At 37.1% G+C, this 25,242-nt stretch overlaps 2 protein-coding genes across 3 annotated transcripts; both read left to right on the top strand.

Moving 5' to 3' along the window:
- Positions 1-201: 201 nt before the first annotated feature.
- Positions 202-2,012, top strand: LOC131431201 (U3 small nucleolar RNA-associated protein 15 homolog). Its single transcript, XM_058596779.1, has 2 exons — positions 202-367; positions 424-2,012. The coding sequence occupies exons 1-2, from the start codon at positions 278-280 to the stop codon at positions 1,927-1,929; spliced, it is 1,596 nt and encodes a 531-aa protein (XP_058452762.1). The 5' UTR covers positions 202-277; the 3' UTR covers positions 1,930-2,012.
- Positions 2,013-13,141: 11,129 nt separating this feature from the next.
- LOC131429975 (OTU domain-containing protein 5-B) lies at positions 13,142-24,922 on the top strand. Of its 2 annotated transcripts, XM_058594543.1 has the most exons (8): positions 13,167-13,226; positions 13,299-13,567; positions 13,648-13,730; positions 22,437-22,923; positions 23,003-23,159; positions 23,223-23,877; positions 23,943-24,130; positions 24,187-24,922. In XM_058594543.1, the coding sequence occupies exons 2-8, from the start codon at positions 13,421-13,423 to the stop codon at positions 24,333-24,335; spliced, it is 1,866 nt and encodes a 621-aa protein (XP_058450526.1). In that variant the 5' UTR covers positions 13,167-13,226; positions 13,299-13,420; the 3' UTR covers positions 24,336-24,922. The 2 variants fall into 2 exon arrangements, with proteins under 2 accessions (XP_058450525.1, XP_058450526.1); XM_058594542.1 differs by having other exon boundaries at positions 13,142-13,567.
- The last annotated feature ends 320 nt before the right edge of the window (positions 24,923-25,242 follow it).

Raw genomic sequence — 25,242 nt, 5'->3', positions numbered from 1 at the left:
ACTCGTTCATTAAAAATATAATTACTTTTTAACAATGAAACTTTTAATGATTGTGTAAGGGCCGCTAAAACTTTTTAAAATCTCTCAGTTCAGCGAAATATTTCTTAAAGTCTGTAGAAAGCTGGGAATTTTGAAATTTTTTTGAATGATCTTGTGTTAAGTAAAATTGATGCAAAATCTGTGAATATGGTAACCCTGATCGAAACACATGTAGATTTAAATTACTTTCGTTGTTGATAATCAAAGTTGCATTTATGTGGATCGTAACTAATATTAAATGGCAGAATTTAAGAAAACAAACACTAAAGTTTATTCAAGAACTGCGATAAACTATTCGTCAGATACAGTTTATTGGAAAAAACTAGGAGTAATTTACTTATCTAAATAAAAATATTTCGGCCTAACAGATGTTCTTTATAACAGGTGCCTACTTTAGTAAAGGAATTCGGAGCTATTGACTACATCGATTTCAGTCCCGTTGAACCATATCTGTTTGCAGTTACAGCATCCGTTCGTGTACAAATATACAACCCTGTCACAAAACTAGTGGTGAAAAATATTACCAAGTTTCAAGAAGGTGCTCATGGGGGATCGTTTCGTAATGATGGAAAACTTTTAGTTGCCGGTGATGATCTCGGAAAGGTGCGCTTGTTTGATGTTTCAACAAAATCGATTTTACGATTTTTCGATGGACACCGTGCTCCCGTACATCGAACATTTTTCAATTCAGATGGACATCATATTAGCAGTTTCTCGGATGATAAAACAGTTCGCTTCTGGGATATTGCAACTGAGAAACATTTGAACACGTTTTCTGATCATTCAGACTACATTCGGGCTGGTTGCACAAGTCCAGTCAGTCCAGATATTGTTATATCCGGAGGTTATGACCGTAAAATCAATATGTATGATATAAGAACGGGAGAAAGAGTTTTAAGTTTGGATAACGGTAATCCAGTCGAATCGCTCATTTTTCTACCAAGTGGTGGAATATTCATTAGTGCTGGAGGCACATCAGTAAATGTTTACGATGCTTTGGCTGGTGGAAGAAAAATTGCTCAACTATCACAACATCATAAAACGGTTACCTGCCTTCAGCTGGCAAGTGATGGTAAGCGACTTTTGTCGGCTAGTTTAGATAGACACGTAAAAATCTACGACATTGCTACCTACCAAGTAGTGCACACAATCGATAATACGAATGCGGTACTGAGTTTAGGTGTGTCCAAAAATGATGACACACTTGTGACGGGAATGGTCGATGGTCTAATAGCCATCCATCGACGCGAACAGGACAACAGAGACAAAGAGGACTCACATGTAAACAAGAGCCGCAGGTTAAAAAGCCGTTTAAGATATGAAAACATTTTTAAAAGTGTTGATGTGGAGATAGCCGATTTTCGTCACGAGAAAATTGAACAGTTCGACCGCATGTTAAGAATGTACGAGTATAGTAAGGCACTGGACAGTGTTATGATCCCTAGTGTAATGGGCAAAACTCCGGAGAAAACAGTGGCGATATTAAAAGAGCTTATTCGACGAAAAGGTCTACACAGAGCATTGACGGATCGAACACATTTGTTTCTGGTTCGATTTATAGCGTTTATTACGCGATATATTGGAGATTTTAGATTTACACCAGCTTTAGTAGACGCTGCGAACATATTACTAGACGTCTATGAAATTGAAATCGATAAGTTTGCTGGCACGGATGTCGGAAAAATGTTTGCTAGTCTCTCAAGAAGACTCAAGAAGGAAGAACAAATTAACAATGATTTTCTCGAGATTCAAGGTCTGCTGGAGATGATTTCGGCAGCTGCCGACGAGAGCCTGCATTCAATTAATGATACCAATATGGAAAATGTGTTAATGAAAGAAATTGAAGCTTCTTCGAATGCTCAAAAACAAACTGTAATCAATGTGGATTAAATTCGACAGATGCTACACTGAGTTTTGAATTAAATATTCGTTCTGTATCGCCAATCATAAACAAATTTATTTTTGTTCTACAATTGAGTGTGATATTTTTGTTTTGATGATAAATTCCGAACAATAGAAACTAGTTTAAATTTTGCTGTTTTTAATTTATATAATCATTCATGATGAAGTCGTTTCGACATTTAAGTACGATTCATACAAATCTAAAAACTAACGAGCTTTCGTCAACGTTCCAAATAACTTTTTTTCTCATTACGTTGTGAAGCAGAATTTCTGCAAGTGTAAAATTTTGAGAAGAGCAGTTCGTTAAAAGAACTAGGTCTCTATTTTTATGTTAATACGTTTTATTTTAATATAGGTAGCCATTTAAATTAATCATGTGAGAAAGTGATAAGTTTTTAATTGCAAATATCTTGCGTTGTACAGAATTTATTATTCTTTCTCTACGCCATTGGAAATATGATCCGATATTAATGATAAAAATTTCAAAATAACCATAAATAACTAAAAAATTATGTATAAAATGCATATCAGCCCTCTTGTTCAGCTGGACCAATAAAGTAAAGTGAAGATAGATGCCAAATCTTTAAATTAAGATGAAATGAACAGGAAGACAGTTCGCTCTCACATCTCATCCAAGTCAGTCGATAAAACGAAACTGCCCATGTTCGGGACGGAAGAAACCAAGTACAGTATTGTGTAGCGAACAATAAAACGAAGAACTTTTTCCCCGGTATTCTAAATGGCGTACGTTTGTTACGCATGCGCCTGAAGAGGCCTATACCTTCTTATGTGACTTTCGGTCAGGATACAAGAATCCCGTGCAAATCACTTGTTACCTATGACCATCAGATGACCACATGTCAATATTGCAAAAAGCTGTTCACAACGGTGAGCCATGTGATAAACTGGACAAGGAGACAACTACATCAAAAGAACAACGGTGCTTCCTTCACCTCAATCCCAAGTAACCCCAGTACACCTGTGACAACCACTAACAACAATGAACCATCCCCTTCAACGAAACCATCAGTATCCCCTATAGAACAAAGTACACCAGCTGCAGTTAACTTACCCTCCAACGAACCAGCAACTGCAACCAATGTACAACAAGGCGCATCTACAGCAACTAGCAACGAACTCAAGACTGCGAACAATAAGGAAAACCAAAAGAAGACGGAAATCAACAACAATACCACAGATGCGACAGTGGATGACGAGACGAGCCACGAACAAAGTGCCCCTCAACCCTCGCAGGAGGGAAATAGAAGCTCCTCTTCCCCTGGAAAAGGGTGACAACGAGAAAAAATACAAAAAAAAAATGACAACATAAAAAATATGACACTGACATGATAATGAGATAACACTTGTTGTGAATTAATTCGAGGTTGGTAAGGCAAGAATGAAGTACTCTTTTATAATGGAAAAATCGTCTGCGAACATAGTTTTGTTATTCATTAATAATTTTCACAGAATGCAGCACCGAAAATTGAAAAGAAAATTTAAAACTGTCAACTTTCATTCTTGGACACATTTCATGGCTATCTCTAAATTTCCGGATGACCACAGATTTTGCATCACACTAGCCTTTCTTTTGTATTGGGTAGTCATTCTACATGTTGTAAATAAGATCAAAAGCTTTTTCGATTTTTTATGAGTAGAGTAGGGTAACAGAGGTATTTTGGCCACTTCATATATTTTCGCCCACCAAACAAACTTTATGGGTTTAATCGATGTTAAGTAATCCATGTTGCATCAATTTGAAGCTAATCACATTAAATTACCTATTGCGGAAGGGGTTTTCAAAAATATTACAACATTTGGTGGATATTTTGATGTCAATAAATGCTACGGTATAGGACATAATAATGGCGTCCAACGGGGCTCCAACTCCTCATGTTAAAAATGGCTCAACAATGGACCTCTGTCTACCGGGTTTGATGAACGACAAAAATGGCATTCGGTTCAATGGTCTGTTTCAAAATCGGCAAACGAAGGTCCCGTGTTGGCCTCCCGTTGAACGATTGATTGGACTTTCATTGGACCAATGATCCAACGTATTGGACCAATGAAGGACCACCGTTGAACTTTTTTTCTAACTAGGCGGTTTACACTTCTGCTGGCTGCCAGCATGCTGATGCCAGTATGCTGGCTCCAGCACGCTACCAGCATAATGTAAACGCTTGCCAGCTGCTGATTATTGCCAACATTAAAATTTCTGAACGTTCTAAATTTCATGCTGCAAGCGATGCTGGTGAAGAAATTCGAGATGGCGACGTAATGAAAATATCGTACGTATTTCATGTTTTTCTTAGTTGAAAGCATTCGTTCGTATGAAGAGATTCAATATCAAAACTAGGAATGATGATTTAAATATCTGAAAGACCCTCTGCCACAATACTGTTTGCATTCGAATCAATCACACTTTCAAACATCTTACATGCATGAGAATAACGTCAATCCATATATATCGTATTCAAGATCAATGTTATTTAAGTCGGTGAATAAAATTTTGACGGTTATGTGCCCTAGCACAAAATTTGGCTAACCCCTAAATGACCATACCTGCATCGGCCAGAAATAGTCGAAAACACGTTTTCGTTCGGCACGTCAGAAAAGACATTGCACTACGTTGCAAAACAAAAAGTGTTTTGTAAGTAGCAGAAACTTTACGTCTGCTTAGCGGTTCAAATTGAACTGCCGAGTTTAGCACTAAGCAGTTCAATTTGAACTGCTCTGCACTGATGAGTCAAAGACGAAACGTAAAAATAATAAAAACGGTTATGTGCCCTAGCACAAAATTTGGCTAACCCCTAAATGAAAATTTTGAAGTTAAACTTCGTGCAAAGTAAAAAAAAGCATTGAAAATAGAAATCCGATCAGTAGTATACATATTTATTACATTGATAAAATCATGCATTTAATATAAAATAAAGCATGTTTAGCCACGGCGTATTTTCCATAAAGTACCTAATAGATATGGCAAAATTTGATGCATAAAAACATGGAACCGCGCATATACTCAAAGGCTCGTCAGAAAAAACAAGCGTTTTACTATGACTGCTATTCAAGGTTTCATTATTTACAAATCAAGGTAACATTGTTTCAGCTACATCTATTCTACTCTTTTTTTTACGAAGCATATGCACTTTATAAATATATTCTAAATTTGCTCTCTTCTCCTCTCTCCAAGCCTCTGAGAGTAGGTCTGACGAGATCTTCGAACGATAGGCGTCTCCATCCATTTTTATACCTGATAACCTCTGCTGTAGGGCCGTCCAAGCCGGCGCGACACGAGTACAGGTACTAAATTTGTGGCAGAGGGTCTTCCGTTCCACCCTTGGCAGATCGGTTTGCTTCACGAACTGTCGTTGTATTAGATCGGTGCACGGGTTTTGTTGAAGTTGGTGGGGAATTTGGGAAATAATTGAGAGGATTTGTTTGAGGTCAGGAAGATCTGCTGGAATTATTGGGAATTTCGTGACGAATTAAGGATTTATAGTAAGGTAGGGAGTCGATCCATAGAAAAGTTCCCATCGTTCATGTGTACTGCAAGTGGTGGTAGTATCGATGACGTGTATCCGAACGTGCCGAACGAATTCAACAGGATGACTTTTTGAAGAAGTGTCAGCTGCCGCGGAGAGTGCAGCCACATAAGCTGAGCAAATTTTCCTGCTATCGCATCCAAGTTAATTTTCGTCATCATCCGTATAGAATTAACGAACACAACACCCAGGATTTTCGCCGTATCCGTTGTTTATATCCACGTAGTTCTGATTTCTTGCCCTTCCCAGTCTCCAACGTTAACAGAAGTTTATTTTTGCTGGTTGAGTTGGGCACCGGCTGCTATCTCGAAACGCGTGAACAACGCTCTCATCGCTTCGATCTGCTCGTTTGATGTTATGATCACGCTGATATCGTCTGTGTAAGCCACCAGCAGATCGTTACCGCATACTCGTTCGAGCTCCTTTATCAATGGATGTAGTTGCAAAACGAACAGATGCATGGAAATTGGATCTCCTTGACGTACTGAGCGCTGTATTTCAAACGACCGTGAGAGATGCCCATTTGGTGGTTGGTAGAACTCTGTCGGGACGCTATCGCTGCCGGGAGATATTCTGCGTGCACTAGTACGTATTCCGGCTAGAATTTCTGCTGTGGTAATCTCGTTCGTACATGCCTCGTTCAGTGGGTCGTTTGGTGGAATCACTCTCTCTGAGACAAAGTCATTGGTGCTCTCGTCATTTGTTTTTTCACCGTAGAGACTTGAGAAATAGTCTATTATGTGCGACTCAATAGCACGTGGATCCTCGACGATTTCTCCCTCCTCTGTCTGTAGTTGCGTGATGATAGTTTTTTTCCTTCGCCTCTCTCACAGTTGAAAAACCGATATTAGTTCCCCTGCTACGTACGTTTCATTGATTCTCTTGAACGTGTGTGAGAAGTTTCTTTGAAGCTCCAACATTTCGCCTTTCAAACGGTTGATGGAGGATAACATCCCTGGGTTTTGAAAGTATCCGTTGTACGCTAACCGTAGCTCAGCATATAATCGCTTATGTTGACTGTGGAAATCTTCGAAAACTATGAGATTTCCATTTAAAGAAACATTTTATCTAAAGCAGGGGTTCCCAAACTATTTTGGGTCAAGGATCCCTTTACTAAAATTAATTTAGGCTTCAGACCCCCATCAAATTCAATTTCTGGCTTTTTCAATACTGGTGTAAAATACTCACCAATTTCTGCGGATGGTCAAATAAACACAACCTTTTTAGAGTAAATATTTCAAATGACAACTTATATCAAACAATAGGGGGTCGTTTTCTAGATCTCGTCGACCACCATAGTCAGTCTTTTTACGTCGACCCCCGCAAAAAGGATATCGACCCCTAGGGGTCTATATCGACCACTTTGGGAACCCCTGATCTAAAGCTTAGCGTATGTCAGCCACCATTCCATCCATGAATGGTAGTTTCTGCGCTGTCGGGTCCAGTACTGTCACTTGTACTGAAACTCCGTGATATTTTCATCGGTTAGTAGATGCGAGATTCTTTCAAAGCGATAGCGATGCCTCTTCTCATGTGATCGACATTGCAAAAAACGACGAAACCCGGCAAGGAGAGTTGTTCGTTCTCTACTTCTTGTAAGTACACGATATCGAGGCAGTAAGACAGTTCTTGTTGTACCACCGATCTTTGCGGACGTACGCATGGAGAAATCACACTTGCTGTAGGTTGGCTGCTGATAGGCGTTGTTGTACCAGCTGGTTTGGCCAGTTCGGGAAACGTTTCAGACGTTAGTGGAAGGGGTATCGAGTTTCTAGCTACGACCAGTCGCTTGTTGACCGATTTCGTAGCATTTTGCTTTTTCGGCTGCTGTCGTGACACATTTTGGCTTGCAACGTTTGCGTAGCTCTTTTGAACAAGCAGTGTTTTGTTTTAGACACAAGATATGCCTATGTGTGACTGTTCCTTACAGTGTCGGCAGGACTGCAGCTGTCCTTTGTACACAACGTACGCTATTGGAAGTAAATGGGTGTATAAAGTGAAGCGTGATGCAACAGGAGAGCTGATAAAGTACAAGGCTCGCTTAGTTGCACAGGGGTTTTCGCAACAATTTGGAGTGGACTACGATGAAGTCTTCGCACCTGTGACCAGCCAAACTACGTTCCGGACGCTGCTGGCTATTGCAAGTCAGAGGAAGATATCGTTGGTGCATCTTGACGTGAAGACAGCATATCTACACGGCGAGCTCCAAGAGGAGCTGTATATGCGTCAGCCTCCAGGATTTCAAATACCAGGGAAGGAGAATTTGGTCTGCAAGCTGAAGCGTAGCATATATGGTCTGAAGCAAAGCGCTAGATGTTGGAATCAACGGCTACATGATATATTGGTTCAACTTGGATTTCGGCAGAGCTCGGTAGACACATGTTTGTACATGAAGTCATTCGGCGATGAAGTGATATATTTACTGGTTTATGTCGACGACATTGTTTTGGGATGTGCTGACGAAGCGATTACTAAGCGCATCTTTGAGGAGCTGAAAAAGCATTTGGAAATCACAAATCTTGGAGAACTGCAATACTTCTTGGGTTTGGAGATTCAGCGTCAGGATGACAGATACAGTTTGAACTTAGGCGGATACATCGAAAAATTGGCCAAAAGGTTCGGATTGTCAGATGCTAAACATGCGAAAACTCCAATGGACGAAAGATTCTTGAAGATAGAGTGTAAAGAAAAGTTCGAAGATTCGTCACAATACAGGAGCTTGGTTGGGGCATTGCTCTACGTATCAGTATACGCAAGGCCTGATATTTCAGTGAGTACATCGATTTTGGGTCGACGAGTCAGCAGTCCAACTGAAGCTGATTGGACAGCGGCGAAGAGGGTGGTACGTTATCTACTTGGAACCAAACACTGGAAGTTGTCGTTCACTGGAGAATTAGGAGAACTCATCGGTTTTACGGATGCTGACTGGGCAGGGGACGTGTCAAATCGGAAGTCTACTTCTGGCTACGTGTTTCTGTTCGGTGGAGCGGCTATTGCCTGGATAAGCAGGAAGCAGTCCTCGGTAACACTTTCTTCCATGGAGGCAGAGTATGTTTCCCTTAGCGAGTGTTGTCAAGAACTAACATGGATAAGAGCGTTGCTGAAGGATATGGGCGAGGAGCAGATGAATCCAACCGTAATTCACGAGGACAATCAGAGCTGCATCGCATTTGTCAGATCAGAGCGAGCGACGAGACGATCTAAGCACATTGAAACGAAGGAGCAATACGTGAAGAATCTTTGTCAAGACGGAAAGCTGCTACTCAAATATTGTCCAACGGATTCAATGGCAGCTGATCTACTAACGAAGCCTTTGGGAGCTCAGAAGGTTCGACGGTTTGCTAAAATGATGGGGATGCAATTCGTTCCGGATCACGAGGGATCACACTGAGGAGGAGTGTAGAAAATATCAGTGCGCCCCTCGTCAACATCTCTCAACTGACAGCAGACAGCGCTGCCAACTACCGTCATCAAAAGCGCGCGAGTGGTTGACGTCTCATGTTTTTTTATTCTTAACTGAACTACCAGGTCAAACGGACGTATTAAAGTTATAATATAAATTTAACTCGTTTGTGTTCGGTTTTTTCTTTCGCGGTGACAAATCCTGGTTTTGACTCGTTCCACAGTTTTCACGCCTCATCACGGAAACCGCTCACGCGACGCGGCACAATCAAATTTCGGTTCGACTCTCGAATTTGCGTAATCAGAAAAAAAAAAACGTCCGTTCGGTATAAAGAACAACCGATGTATGGATTTAATTCAAAAAACAAATTTATCATTTGATTACATATCACCAGTATATTCGAACCTAAATTGTTGGAAATCGGTTTGTTTTGAATTTATTCGAACGGTTGATGTCAATTCGTCTGTAAACGAGAATGGGACTTTTCGTTCGTTCAGTGTGTTAAAGAAAATTATAATGAAAAAACTACATTTTGGGAGCCTCATATCAATTATGCTACATATATCGACACCAACGCATTTTAAAGAGCTCGTGTTCGGCATATTTTCTTGTAGTAACATCACAGATAACAGATATACAGGCTCACATATGAACTGTGTGTAAAATTTGCTCAATCAGCGTGGCGAACACTTGCAGATGTCACCACGATCGACACGAGGTGTCACCACTATTTGGGTGCCGCTTTCACATGAGCCACAATTTTGGGTGTAACATTCACTTTACGCTAGATTTTTGTTTTGCTGTTGGTTAAAATGACAAGTTTATTTTTGTTTTATTCCGATCGAATTCTCGTGTGATTTATGCGACATGGAAATAAAATTGCCTTCAACACTTAGGGAAATCGTGTGATAAGTGTTAAAATAGTTATAGTTGGAATTTTTCTACAACATGCAGGAGGATTTTGTTATCGTTCCGGAACGCAGTGGAACGTTTTGAAAGATCGCGGCGAACAGTCGAGTAGGTGGCAGTAGTGTTTCTAACGTACAGCAAATTTGAAATTTACACAGGGTTTTGAAAAATTTTGTTCGAGCATGTATATCTGTTATCTGTGGTATAGCAAATTTGAAATTTACACAGGAATTTGAATTTTTTGTTCGAGCCTGTATATCTGTTATAGTATGTTCACATTGGCGCTGATATCAAGTGATATACGAATATACTTGATATCCGATGATATCATGTGCGATATCACTTCCCGAAAAAAAAATAAACCATTGATTTTACATCATAAACAATTGATTCACAAATAAATCTATTGGTTACAATACATTTTATTGTATCTTGACAAGATAGCCGTTCAATATATTGTTTCGACGATTCTACAATTGAATTTATTGTACACGTGCTGTTTCAAACAATATGCAAACTGTACATTTGATTGTTTTCCAAGAAAACATGAATGAGAAAATTTTATGATTTGAATTGTTACGATACTTAACAACCTATACATTCTATTGTAAAAAACATGTTCACAATTGATTGAATAGTGTATAACAATACATTAAAATATTTTTCAATGGTCAAAGCAAAATTGTGCACACTTAAAACCATTTCTTGAGCTCGGCATAATAAAATGCCGAAACTGATCAGCAACACGTAAATTTGCTGATTGCTCAGTAATCAATACGCATGTTTCTGAGCTTCGTTAAATGCATTCACTTATATTTCGGTAAAATGCTTCACTTTGCTGAAATTTGGCATAATTGCTTGCTGAATTTATCAGTAAACAACAGATATGCCGACATCAGCAGAGACGTTTGCCGAGATTTCGGAATATGCGCTAGCTGTTTCCGAGATTCTGCACGACAGCTGTCATTTATTGCCGCGTTACATTTTCGCCTCGCATTGTGCGATTATTTTCTAAGAAAATTCTCGAGTGAAAAAATGGATAATCTTCGAAGAAGCGTGGAACCACTTGCAAGTAAAAATATTGACTTTATCAGAGCACTCGCGATTATAAGGGAAAATCACCCAACACGGGGCTCAAAGCGTTCTCGAGACAAAACTTTGAGGGGTATGCGAAAAAATAACCTAATGCATGGAATAATTCAATAGATCAAAGTAAGTTTATTTTTTGAACAATACCGTATATGCATCATTAAATATTGAACATTTTTGTAAGCCAAAAATCAATATATATTTTTATTTTCATATTTCCAGCTCGACTCAAGGTGGCCGCATCTGGAAACGCCGCTTTTTATTTATGCTACATGTTTTCAGGTAGGCTTTAAGCACTACTGGCAACAAATTTGTAAGCCTCCTTTAAGTTGTAATAAAATGATTTTTTTTATCCTGATTGGCGTGTTTATAATGTTGAGAAAATACAAACAAAATTAATTGACTAGATTTTTAATTACTGATGATTCGGTAATTTATTTTTTTCATTTTTTCGTTTTATTGGATTGCCGAATATTCAGTGAACATTTCACTGAGCAAACAGTAAATCTTATGCTGACGATTTCGGCAATATTTGACGTTTGTCAAATTTTAGGATGCCGAGACGCTCAGTAATTTTATTTTTGCCGAGATGATTGCTGATTACTCGGCTGTGCGAATCTCGGCATTTTTTTGCCGAGACTCAGCTAAAAAATTTAAGTGTGTGGAAGGTTCTGTAACAGCAATTCGTATTGTTTTCTTCAATATTTTTTATTCGGGTTGATATCCCATACAATTTGATGTCAACGCGTATCACTATTTTGGCATGATCTCCGGGATATCATGTACGATATCATGTCGAGTTGTCAAAAATCGCAACTAGCAACACGTATCATGGCATTGAACGCACTCATTTATGAATGTCACTTCGAGAGTGACAATAAACAATCATTATAATTTCGAATTCTTCAACGAATACTGGCGTTCGGAGACCATTAAATGCAAGATTTCAATTATTGATTTAATTCTGGTAGAGAAAAGTAATATTATTGACCTTATATCCAATTAGTACATTCAACTTGATTGTCAAACTATTTCATTTCATTCATATGTGAACACCACAGACTAACAGACATGACAGTATGAGTAAATTCTTATAAAAATAATTTTTCGTGATGCACTAGTTCCACCTATATTGTATTGCGCGAACTATTCACTATCTGTACACCCCTTGTGTTATGTAAAAGTTATTTTACTAGTTGGTTTCCCCTCGTTTATCAACACCGATCAGCTGCTTGCAGGGATGCCTGATTTCTTAAAAATATTTGAAAATGAATCGTCACAATAAATTATTGGATTACGTTGATAATATATTTAACTTTTTCGCGATGTTGAAAGGTTACCATTTATTTGACTCAACGTTGTTCATCTAGACTATTTTTCATTGTGTTGGTTGTTTTCACCCAAAATTAAGTGGCGGCAGACCAGAAGCAAGTAAATATTGTAACAAAACGGGATCGATTTTGTATTGCGTTGGAGGATGAGAAGTAGGCACAAATATGTATATAGTTTTGGCAATATGTATTAAATCTGTATCCTGCATGAAATTCGCATGGACGTATACAAATCAATACATTACAAGCAATTCTGTATAAATGGCAACTCTGTTGGTAAATGAAAAAAATAAACACAGTCTAGATGACAGCAGACCCTGTCAGCTTGGAGCGATCTCAATCTTCAGTTCAGCAACGCCATCGCACGGCGTCTCATTCAACATGTCATGTCAATTGTATGGGTGCGCAGCCCTGCTATTTTGGCGCGTACGAATTTGACATTTCTCTCCCCTACTTCTGTGTATGAGATTCGATGCGGACTCACCTGAGGGCGACATGCTCGCAAAAAAGGATGTTGCCAATTATTTGTTCGGGAAATGTGAGAGCTGGATATCTTGTTAATATGATGTCTTTGATGACAGACAGGATGTTTACGATAGGGTAACGTGGCGCCATCATGACACATGTGAGTACTGTCCCAAATAAAGGAATATTCGAACTAACCGTTAAAATGATTGAAGAATCTAATTTGAGTGTCCTGTCTGTTAGTCTGTGTGAACACTTCGACGTGATATGTATATCATCTCGGTATATCAAGTGATATCAGCGCTAATGTGAACATACTATTATCTGTGGTGGAACGAAAATAAGTGTGTGTATTTTGCTGGGTCCCGTACAGGAAAAGTTGGCAACTGTGTACGAAACTGATGACACTATACAGTTGTCATTTTTCTTCTGATTTTCTCGAATTTTCATATTAACGTCAGTCGGTTGTTGCTCTTTCTTCAGATTGGATTGTTTCTTTGTGTGTAAAATTTTTGGTGGTCGCGAAACGTAAATATTATCTTTTTTGTGAGTACGGTTTGTCATAGCATTCGACAATACTATCCACAACATTACAAACATAGTAGTCTTTCACTGCAGTTGTGTCACACGTAAATGCCTTTGGAAGAAGTGAAAAAGTAAAAAAAAGTGCGTGAAAACGCCATTTGTTGTGCTGAATATTGTGGATTCGTTAGCGGAAGTGGGGACTGCTGGTTATTATCATGACGATCAAACCAGTGGTGAACCAAAAAAATTCGAAAGAAGATAGTCAGGAGGGTTCTTCACAAAATCTCGTAAACAATGGAACAGTTGTTCGTAACCCACACAGGAATGTTGTTCTGAATCAGCTGTCGACGTCAGATAGTCAAGTAAGGCAACGCCTGAAATCTGAAATCCAGCAGTGAATGTGCATATTCACTAAATGTATGTTTTATTTGCATACTTCCAGCAACTTCCGAGAGAAAAACGGGTTCATACTCCACATAGCTTTGACACCGAAAGTGTTCGCCATAGGAGGAGCCCACACAAAAAGTAAGCACTTTCTATATAACGCTGATACAATCTGATTGCCAAAAATTTGTTCAGTCTTTCCAACTAAGAAAAAGGTACCGAAAAGGAAAATCCGAAACCTTTACGGGACGATAAACGATGTCTTATACAAAGGAAAAATTCGCCATCTTATTCATCCTCTCTCCTCGTTAATGCTTTGAAAGCACACAACAGCTCGCTAGTTGCCTGCCTGTTGGCATTGATTTTTCTTTATTTCTGTACATATATGATGAGAATTTTGTTCTGCGCTTCACACTTGCTCCATCCCTGTGTGCGCCATGTGATGACTGTTTCGTAGCTGGAATTTGTACCAGTATCAAACTGACATAAATTTTATTCATTCAGACAACCCACGGGGTTTATTATTATGAATGCATTTTTAAGAAAATGCAACATGGCGTGTCAATAGTATAATATATTTATGTTTTCACCCTTTTTGTACGTTGACGATTTTTTTTATATAAATTTAATAAAAATGAGTTCTTAGTAGTGCCATTAAAATCAAATTAGGCAAAAAAGTTTAGTAAACATTGATGCATATTATAGAAACACTCATTTGCAAGCTTTACTGGAGGAATAAAATTCCATAAAATGAATTGGTTGTTATTTACCCCGTTTATAAAGAAAGGATTTCGATCAATGTAAACAATGACATTTGAAACAGGCCCTATTGACCGAGTGTCATGATTCATTCGACTCATATCGCAATTATACACACACACACACACACACACACACACACACACACACACACACACATATATATATATATATATATATATATATATATATATATATATATATATATATATATATATATATATATATATATATATATATATATATATATATATATATATATATATATATATATATATATATATATATGTGTGTGTGTGTGTGTGTTATTTTTTTGGTGACGGCTAGGCCGATTTGCACAAACAAAAGGTGAAATGAAAAATCTTACACACTTAGGTGCTATGATTTCATAAAATATTTTTTAATTTCAATTGGTTCCGGAATTACAGGGTGATATGTGGAAAACGGTACAAAAATATGCACTCCATTTTATCGGACCGGCTACACCGATTTTCAAAAACTTAGATTCAAATGAAAGGACTGAATGTCACCAAGAGTTTCTTCAACTTATTTGGATTCGACTTCCGGTTCTGAAATTACAGGAAGTTTAAAGCAAAATTTTCAAATTTGTGAAAAAAAAACGAATTTTAAGAAACATTTTTGTAGAACTCGTTAGTTGATGACCAAATAAACTCAATTCGGTCATACCGGTAACCGATTTTTGATTCCAAAAGTACCATGCTTACTATGAAGTGACTGTAACATTTCATCTGAATCCGACTTGTAATTCCAGTAATTATAAATTTAGAAAAGTAACGTATCATTACAACAATTCTTCAGTGTATTGAAAGGTTTTCAACATTACTTACTTCAGTGCTATAACATTGTTGAGATCAATTTTGATAGTTTATAAAATCGGCTACAGTCTTATTGATTCAACTTTTTTCCCTGTAGAAATAACCATGATTTTTAAACTTAGATTCAAATAAAAGGTATTATGATCCCATACAAAATTCCTGAATTTGGTTAGGATCCGACTTCCGATTTCGGAATTAGGGGGTAAAAGGTGCAAAAAAAAAATGAAAATATGTAATAACTTTTTTCAGAGATGGTGTGATTGAATTTTACAAACTTAGAGTGAAATGAATGGTGTTATGGTCCTTTACAAAACTTCTGAATTTCATCTGGATCCGACGCCCGGTTCCGGAATTATAGGGTGATTAGTGTAAAAATTCCTATTTCAAATTACTCACTTTTCTCTGAAAATTACTCTCTTTCGGAATTCTGGCGTGACCGATTTTTACAAATTTAGATTCAAATGAATGGTCTTATGGTCCTGCACAAAACTTCTGACTTTTCAACGAAATAAAAAAAACGAAACAAAATACCTAAGAAAAACGACATGCGTGAAAAAAATTCTAAATCGGCCTCAAAACTACTTCATTTGAAAGTTATTTTCAATAGATGTTCAAACAAACCGACTCCGGCCATCCTGGTTCTCTGTTTCCGGATGCAACGGAAAAAGTGGTCATTACATCTCACTCACTTTTCTTAGCGTATATTTGATTGATTTTCACAAATTTAGGTCCTTTCCTGAAAAATCATAAACCGGTCTCGAAATTACTACCACAATATAACATATGATAGTATGATTGATATCAGAAAGGCATCTTTACACCACTAGGATTAGCTAACTATTGATATTGAAACTATTGATCGCGTTAGATAAATGAAGTATCTTGGAGTCATAATTGATGAAAAGTTAACATTCAAATCTCATATGAATAACGTCATCAAGAAGATTGCCAAAAAGTATGGTGTATTATGTCGTTTGAAAAATGACTTAACGATCCATAGTAAGATTCTTTTGTATAGAACAGTCATTTCACCACACATTGACTTTTGCCCATCCATTCTGTTTCTTGCTAATAACACACAAATCTTGAGATTACAGCGACTGCAAAATGAAATCATGCGATTAATTCTAAAATCTAGTAGATATAAAATCTAAAATCTAAAATCTCCTCAGATTTTCTACTGAACGCATTACAATGGCTTTCAGTGATACAGAGGATTTACTACTTAACCATGGTATTCATTTTCAAAATCTTAAATGGCATGTTGCCTCGATATTTGTGTGATAGAATTGAAAGAGGAACTGATTTGCACCGGTACGATACTGGAAACGCACTGATGCTAGAACACCAAGCCTCATTATTGTACAAGGGGATAAGTTTTTTCAATCCGATGCCAAGACAGATCAAACGCGCAACGACATTGGTGGAGTTCAAAAAGTTATGTATTTCACACATAAAGTACGCTTTGTAAGCAAATATTTAGTTAGTTCAAATTTTTTATTTTTTACGTATTACGAAGATTGTAATTTCTTTTTGTTTATATATATTATTGTGAGACGTATTAAGTTACCGGGTTCGGTATGATGATGGATTTTTAGTTTGTTTGATAGATAAAAATGAGCAGTCTACAAACGTTTGAGAGCCTTAGCATTTAGTGTGTTAAGTTTGACTCTTGAACATGATCGCAAGGTTTGATTAGTAATTTATGGAATAGATTCGGGAAACTAATTGAGATCGGCAGTTGTTGATGGAATCGGGCTTGGCTCATCCGCAGTCTCGTTACTCCATCGTACCTGATGTTTGTAGCGATGAACTGGTCCAGTGGGAAGGGCCAGGTTCGATTTCTGATGTGATCAAGGATCTTCCCGGGTTGGAAATTTTCTTGATTAACCCTGAATAGTAAATCCGAAATATTAGAATATTATTCTGTGGACAGTCGTGCTTTTAATGAAGAATCTATACCTGCTAGATTAATCAGATCGTTTTCTTTTGTTTACTGGTTATGTGCTAAAATATTAATTATCATTTAGATAACTCGTTCTGCTCACACCTTTGTAGGGGTATGAGGTGGGACCATCATCATCAAATGAGTTATTACTTTGAATTCAGGATAACGTAGAATTTACAATACTATACTGAAGTTTACTGCATTCCAGCTTTCAATCACTTGGAACCTATTGTATTGAACATTGTTTCTAATATTGATTTCAAGCGTCATTGCATCGTACTTCGTTCAAAACCTCTCGGTCCATCCATCTCTGAGAAACACGCTTCTTAATTTTACACACACATACAGACACACATATATACACACACATTTGCTCAGTTCGTCGAGCTGAATTGATTGGTATATAACACTCGGCCCTTGGGGCCACCTTAAAGTTTTACTAAATTTTAGTGTCCATACCTATTTGTTTAAACGTGCTAAATCCACCCATCAGTGAGATGATACTTTTTTTATCGATTCACATGTTTTCTCCATCAATAATCGTAACATAATTTTCACTCCTTGTCTTCGTTAATATGGTCAGTATGGGATAAAATTTCAGTAGTTTGAGATAACCAACTCAAAATTGATGTTTTCTTAAATGTTTGGTATGAACGAGCATTAGGGTGAAATTCGATTAACTTTTGTTTAAACAGAATGTTTTTACAAGGATAAATTTTTTAATATTACCATTTAATTCTGTTATAAGTATATCACGTCACTATAAAAATGCACTATGTATATCACAACACTATAAATCATGTATAATGAACGTCACATCACATATACGTATTTCGAGTACAACTGTACGAAATACGTATATGTGATGTGACGTTCATTATACATGATTTATAGTGTTGTGAGATACATAGTGAATTTGTATAGTGACGTGATATACTTATAACAGAATTAAATGATAATATTAAAAAATTTATCCAAGGAGAACCAATTTTGTTTTAATTCAACCGTTTCAACCGTTTTTCCTGAATCCTTTGAAACATCACTGAATCAATAGATTGTTACTTTATCCAGATCGACAAGCGTTCATTTAAGAATATTTAAAATTTTTTTGTTCTATGTCGCTGCAATCCGATCCGACCAACTAGGAATCTATCCGGGAGACTTATGATTTATATTTTTTAATTTGGTCTCGAATCTTTTGAATGACCAAGTCTGAATTCTTTTTGGTTCAAACGTCTTAGATGTTTTTAAATTGAAATAGTTGAAATGTATGGGCGTTTACTGTGATAGAAGACCAAAAACCTGTTTTAATCCACCTAGTGGTGTAATGATGCCTATCTCGTATTACTCATAGCATTAAAAATATTACAGTGGAATCCGCAAAAACAACTTTTCATTGAATAGAAATAGGAAAGTTTGTTCGGACTTAATCAAACAAACTCTGCAAATCCTGTTTAACCTGTAGTTCAGGAACCGGAAATAGTATCCACAAAAAATTTAGGAATTTCGCATGGAACCGCAAGACTTTTCCTTTGAAACTATAAGTTTGGGAAAATCGATTTGACCATCTTGAAGGAAAGTGCAGCTTTTAATCACTATTTCCAATTCTTCCGAAACGTGATTCAGATGTCCGGTATAGCCGAAGTTGGTTTGTTTGTCGGCAGCAAATTACCTAAAAATTGGAACAGTTTTGAACCTAGTTATACCTAGACTTACTATCTCATGCTCTATTTGGATTAAACCAATTTAACGAAATCTAACAAACTTCTGCATATGTAAGTCAAGCTAAACAGCATGAATCAGCAGCATACAACATGTAGTAGGATTATTACTTTTATTATTATTATTGACATCATTACACCATCGGCACGGTATTACTGCACTACCGGATGTGAAAATTTCAGTAGACAGACATCCGTAACCGTTTTGTTTTCTTCATAGCGTGTACGAAATAGAACAAAGCACGCATCGTTTGTTCTGTGTTTTCTTCTTCTTTCGGTTTGGTACGTATTGTCGTTCTATATGGCGATTTAAAAACTTTGATACTCATCGCCCTGTAACTGCGGAACCGGAAGTCGAATCCTGATAAAATTTCACAGTAGCTTTAAAGATAATATGAGCTTTAATTCAAATCAAAATATGTGAAAATCGGCTCAAAAAGCATCGCAGAGAAATCGAAGTGAGTTCTATTTTTTAAGTTTTTCTGCACACCTTCGGTGCTTCCGGAACAGGAAAAGGGGGGACCAGTAGTGCCGAATTATTCTTTTATGCCCACAAACTAACAAGCTCTGCAAACTAGAAGAATTTGTCAGATGGGATTTGTACCTGTTTTTGACCATCGTTCGTGAAAAAATACTAATGAAATCACGCTTTAGTTCCACTTATCACGCTTTAGTTCCACTTATCACGCTTTAGTTCCGGAACCGGAAGTTGGATTTGAATCAAATGTTCTAGAAATTTTTAGGAAACTATAAGACCTTTCATTTGAATTTTAATTTGTGGAAATTGGTTGAGCTGTTCCAGAGAAATGCACACATTTTCTCTAATTATCACATTTTACTTTGTAACTCCGCAACCGGAAGTCAGATCCAAATGAAATTCAATAGCAAACTATAAGACCATAAGACCTTTTATTTGAATTTTAGTATGTGAAAATCGGTTCAGCCAGCTCCGAGTAAAATGAGTGCATATTTTTGTTACACACGAACACACACACACACACACACACACACTTACACAGAGAGAGAGAGAGAGAGAGAGAGAGTTCGTCGAGCTGAGTCGAATAGTATATGACATTCGGCTCTCCGAGTCGGTTTTCACAGTGATTGCATAGCCTTTCTATATGAGAAAGGCAAAAACTTAAAACTTGGAACTGTTAGGATAAGAGTTGCTACAGAACATAAAGTTTCACTGCGAGACAGTCTAAGGATCATTGAACTAGAGCGAAAGTTGATCGTAAGAATTGATTCATTTGAAAATAAATAAAAAAAATCAAATAAAAATTCTAATAAGCCATCTGTCGTCTTTTTTTATCATTATCTTAGCACCTCAATTTAGAACCAATTTGCCATCACTCGATTTTCAGTGTAGGTTTTCGAATAATTAGATCGTATAATCTACCAAGATAAATCCTGATCGTTTTCTTGCCCCACTAAAACCACTTCTTTTCTGTGACACTTGTGATAATGCAGAGAATTCCTCGATTCCGTTGAGCATCTACTACTCCCAAGTATCATTCATTTGGTTCAACATGCAATTTCAACTGGTTTCTGATCAATCACGGCAAACTCACGAGCAGTCAACTAAACTAAGCTGAATTGGCTTGTTGCCACAATTGCAGAAGTTTATCTTTTCCTACCTCCAGTTACCAACCTTTTTTGACTAAACTGTCACTTAGGTCAACCGTGTTTATATTTACTCTTAATATTTTTAGGCAAACTTTTCTTATATATTCCTTCGAGCATTTAAGAATAATCTAATTTGCAAAAAAAATCTACTTTCGTGTTATTTCTCGTTCTTCAACACTACAGGTTGTGGTGAGCTCAATTCATACGCGTTTTTCATCGCTTATTCTCATGGCGTTCTCCTTCGTTAGTGGTACTTTCATTGGAAGTATTATATTGTTTTTCTTGATTTCATAAGCCTTTTTTCCTAACTTAAATTAAATTAAGATTTCAGTTTTCTAATGCCTATTCTAAGCCGTCTAGATTATTGTTACTACATAAGCTGTTTTAATGCTTTTTTAAGTATATAAATACTGATTTTTGAGGTATAGAAAAACTGATTTTCAGGTAGTATTTCCAAAAAGACTAATTTAGTGGTAGTGTTGTCAAAGACAGATTAATTCAGAAAACAATTTTTCGGATAGTTAACCATAAATAGGCTTATTTATTGTTTCTCTTAAAAAAACACGCAACCATAACCATTTTCAAGTAATGGTTGATCACGAAAACCTACCTCAATGATTTTCAACATACTGAAGCATTTTTCAATGACTTCCCAAAATTCAACACAATTGAAAGTCTTCAGTATGTGTTTAAACTTTTTGTTGTAAACATTGGGAAGTATTCAAAGAAAATCCGAATCACTATATTGGACAAAAGCTGTCTAGAGTTTTTGTCCAATATAGAGATTCTAATTTTCTTTAATTTAAATATTTTTATATCGATAGGATGGTGTGAGCTAACATCCTTATCGAGTGTAAAATCGTTCGAGTTCTTTTTGAAACGGTTTCAAAAAGTCCATTATTTATTTCTGTAATCGATACATGCGCAGTGTTGGTGATTGCCGAAAATTTGACAGAAGCTGCTATATTGTATACAACATTTTCAATCCGGTAGAAGATGCTACAAGAACTCGAGTCTCTTAATGCATGAACCGCGAGAGAATTTTTCGACATTTCTTCGCTCCACTTCATACTCTGAGTATTTCACGGCCCTTAATAAATTTACAGTCTGATAATGATCGTTGCTGTGTAGAATTTCTCAAGAGAGAATCGCTAATTGACAATTATCGCAGAAAATCGAATCGATGATTCAACTTGATGATTCTCATACTAGGTTGCAATATTTCAAAACCCTTGTGTGGAGCATTCACAGACATTTTCATAGACACATCTTATACAAAGGTTATATGCACATAGTTAGAATAAACGGCAATAGTAAAATGATTCTATCCCAATTATCAACTGCCTGTATAAAATCGGATCGCGAAACGAGAATAAGCGACCGTTTGTGCTTCAGAGAGGATCCCCACAGCAGCGTGCTAACCTTTGATTCTCAGAAATGTCATCGAAAGAAATTCGCTCTCGCACTGGTGTCTATTCTATGTTAAATGAGCCATGCCGGGTTTTTGTTGTTGCGATGATATCGATCTCTCTTTGATGGCACTGATTCAATCGTGTGAAGAGTTGCCAGAGAGCGTTCTTTGATACGATAAAAGCCATCCTTGGATACATGTATTATCTGAGAACATATTTGCAAAGTTTCAAAGCCGAAATGTTTTCGTAGATATAGGTAGTTTTTTTTAATTTCCTTTACTTACTAAGCGATGCATTTGAGTCGCATAAACTTTTTTTGTTGGTGCTGTTTTAAGCTAAGACGATGGTTTCAATCTCGCCAGCACATAAACTTTAATGCGCGTTTCGCGAAGCCGTGATTTTGGAGGAATGCCAGAAGTTAAACTAGAGAACCAAGCAAAGTAAACTCCATAATCAAACATCAAATCCTAATTAATCCAATATTAAATGTTAGTAAATTATCAAAATGTTAAGCATTATTTGAATACATCATGTTTATTTCACAGCCTTGGCCGTGTAAAACGCGAACATCATCACAAAAGAGACAACCGTGAGCGCGACAAAAATGCGTCACCCAACTATCAAGCCGTTTTGCCTTCTGTGAGCACCAAAAAACAATCGACATCTACATGCCCCAGCCCATTAGCAAGCGCTGGAGGGCGATCACCCAAAAGCACCGTTTCCTCGGGAACCAATGTAAATGTAACTACTACCAGTAGCAGTAAAAATTCGATCAATCTTACGGCGGCAATCGAAGAAGCTCTTTCCGGTTACAACAGTGGCGATGAACATGTCGGACAAAAAGACGCACAACTTAGTCCGGATGAATGGAAAAAACGAGACGAAGCCTTTGGAAAAGTCATGTCAGAACGAGGTTTTATCATCAAGGATATGGTAGAAGATGGTGCCTGTCTGTTCCGAGCCATATCACTCCAAATCTATGGTGATCAAGATATGCACGAGGTCATCAGGCAACAGACGATGGATTATATTGTGAGTGTAGAAAATTAATCTCTATGAATATATGTTCTTTAATGTATACAGTTTTATATATGTGTATATCTACTTACAGTACCAAAATCGTGAATATTTTGCACAATTTGTAACAGAGGATATTGACAGTTACATTTCCCGGAAAAGAGCAAATCATGTTCATGGTAACCATATAGAAATTCAAGCAATGTCGGAAATGTACAACCGCTCAGTAGAGTTGTATTGCTATCAATTAGGTATATGAATAACAGTCACCTTAGTTGATTCCATGTAAATTTTCTTATTCTGTTTTTGTATAGAACCAATTAATATCTTCAATTCCGATCAAATTAATAACGGAAATGAACCTTTGCGGTTATCATATCAACGTTGCTCACATTACAACGCCATTATGGATCCATACAAAGCCTCAGTTGGTGTTGGTTTGGGTTTAGCTGGATATAGACCTGACGAACTGGACATTAAGCAAGTGGCAGATGCGGTACGAATGAGCGAAGAACTAGAAATCGAGCAAACCATGTTTGAAGATAAATTAAAAACCACAGATTGGGAAGCCACAAATGAAGCAATTGAAGAACAGATAGCAAGAGAATCTTATCTACAATGGTGCCGTGACAATATGCGCAATAATCCAGGAAAAACCGGTAAAAGCACCAGCACTATAACATCGAGTGAAGTCGCTGGGACAGGCTGTTGTAGCACATCAGTTAGTCCCGAGAAATCACCCAAGCAAAACTTAGAAACTTCAACATCGTACTCGGAGTCACTTTTGCGAGACTTACGCAAATCCACGTCTCCTTCACCTTCAAACCTTTCTCTCAGCCAAGGAAGCTGTTCATCTAGTTCAAAAAACAGTTCGTTTGAACTGGAATGTACCCTCCCCGAGACCTCTTGTTCTGTTCCGTACTATTTCAACACGAGTAATAGACGGAAGAAAAGGAATCTAAATTCTCCGTGAGTATCCGTTTTGAATGCCAAAAAAAGATTTATGTTAGTTATGTTTCAATATTATATTTCAGAGTGGATAACCCCAGCACTGAAATATTGTCTAAAAGAGTGAAGCTAATCACCAATCGAACAAACGAAATTGAAACAGATATTGGTGCAAGCACGTCCGGTACGACAAACAACGAAAATAGACCCCGAAGTGAACCGGTTTCAGAGTTTTACCAATCGTTACTGGAATCTTCTTACACTGATGATGGTAGTGAGTAGTATCTGACGCCTGATGTCAAATGTTTGGCTATATATATCATGTTGCAGGTTTTGCCCAATTGAGTGAAAGAGAAATGATTCAAAAAGCACTAGCTGAGTCAGCAATGGATTTCGTGAAACGAAGTGATCGAACTAAAGGTTCACAGGACGACAAATATGGAACCACTGATGAGGAGTATGATTCGCCTTCGCCTTGATTTAGTCAACTAACAAGTGAATTAGGCAGGCACATCAGGAATTTTTCTATTATCGGAAAAATTATCTTCATTCGTATAAGTAAAGGGACAAAGCGGAAATTTGCTGGTGTTTGTGCTCGCCATTAACGTTATTGTATATAGAATTTTGTACCAAGCGGCGACACCAACTCTACGTTTAAGTCCAGACAATTTTTGCTCTGTCTCTAAATTCAAGTTGAAGTAGCGATATAGTTACTTTTATCGAGTTCAAACCGAATTCACACTGGTTACTGGTAAGGGTTTCTTCGATCTATATTTATACTGTCTCTATCATCAGAAGAAAAAAATGTTTTTGTTGTACCAAAACCGCAATCGCAAAAGGAAATATTAGAAATTTATTTTAGCTTGTTTACTATTGAATTACACTTTAAAATTCAAGCCAGAACTATGCCGACATTTGTTTCTTTACAATAAGTGATTTCTTGAACTATTGATATATAACTACTATAAATTAAAATCTATACATTAGTAAGTGTAGACGCTCTTCCATAGAGCGTGACATATATGTTTGGATTGCAAATACCACAATAATAAATGTGAAATTACGAGTGTTTTGTATAATTATTTCCCCTTATCGAAAATATTTTACTTGTCTGAATCGTGATTTATTATCATCTTTGGTATCTGGCCAAGAAATTCATATTTTTATGGGACTCAGAAAGTTAGTATAGAATTTATCAGGTAATTTGTAAAAATGGCAGAAACCCCCTTCATCGAGTGTCTAATGTAGTACTAATTGGCCCTTATTACCACTTTCACTTCACTCACACATTATTTCACTTGATTCTTTCTATCGCCAGTTTCACGCACAGTGAAGTGATCAGTGAAGTTGGTAGCATTTCAAAGAAAGTGCCCCTGACAATGGGGT

Source organism: Malaya genurostris, chromosome 2, assembly GCF_030247185.1.
Source record: "Malaya genurostris strain Urasoe2022 chromosome 2, Malgen_1.1, whole genome shotgun sequence".
Taxonomy (NCBI): domain Eukaryota; kingdom Metazoa; phylum Arthropoda; class Insecta; order Diptera; family Culicidae; genus Malaya; species Malaya genurostris.
The sequence above is the reverse complement of the archived record's forward strand: the minus strand, read 5'-3'. Positions and strand labels throughout refer to the sequence as shown.

Coding starts and splice junctions, on each gene's coding strand:
- LOC131429975 (XM_058594542.1), top strand. CDS start 13,421: ATGACGATCAAACCAGTGGTGAACCAAAAAAATTCGAAAGAAGATAGT. Junction 13,568..13,647: donor TGTCGACGTCAGATAGTCAA/GTAAGGCAACGC, acceptor GCATACTTCCAG/CAACTTCCGAGAGAAAAACG. Junction 24,131..24,186: donor TTCTTACACTGATGATGGTA/GTGAGTAGTATC, acceptor ATCATGTTGCAG/GTTTTGCCCAATTGAGTGAA.
- LOC131431201 (XM_058596779.1), top strand. CDS start 278: ATGGCAGAATTTAAGAAAACAAACACTAAAGTTTATTCAAGAACTGCG. Junction 368..423: donor TTTATTGGAAAAAACTAGGA/GTAATTTACTTA, acceptor TCTTTATAACAG/GTGCCTACTTTAGTAAAGGA.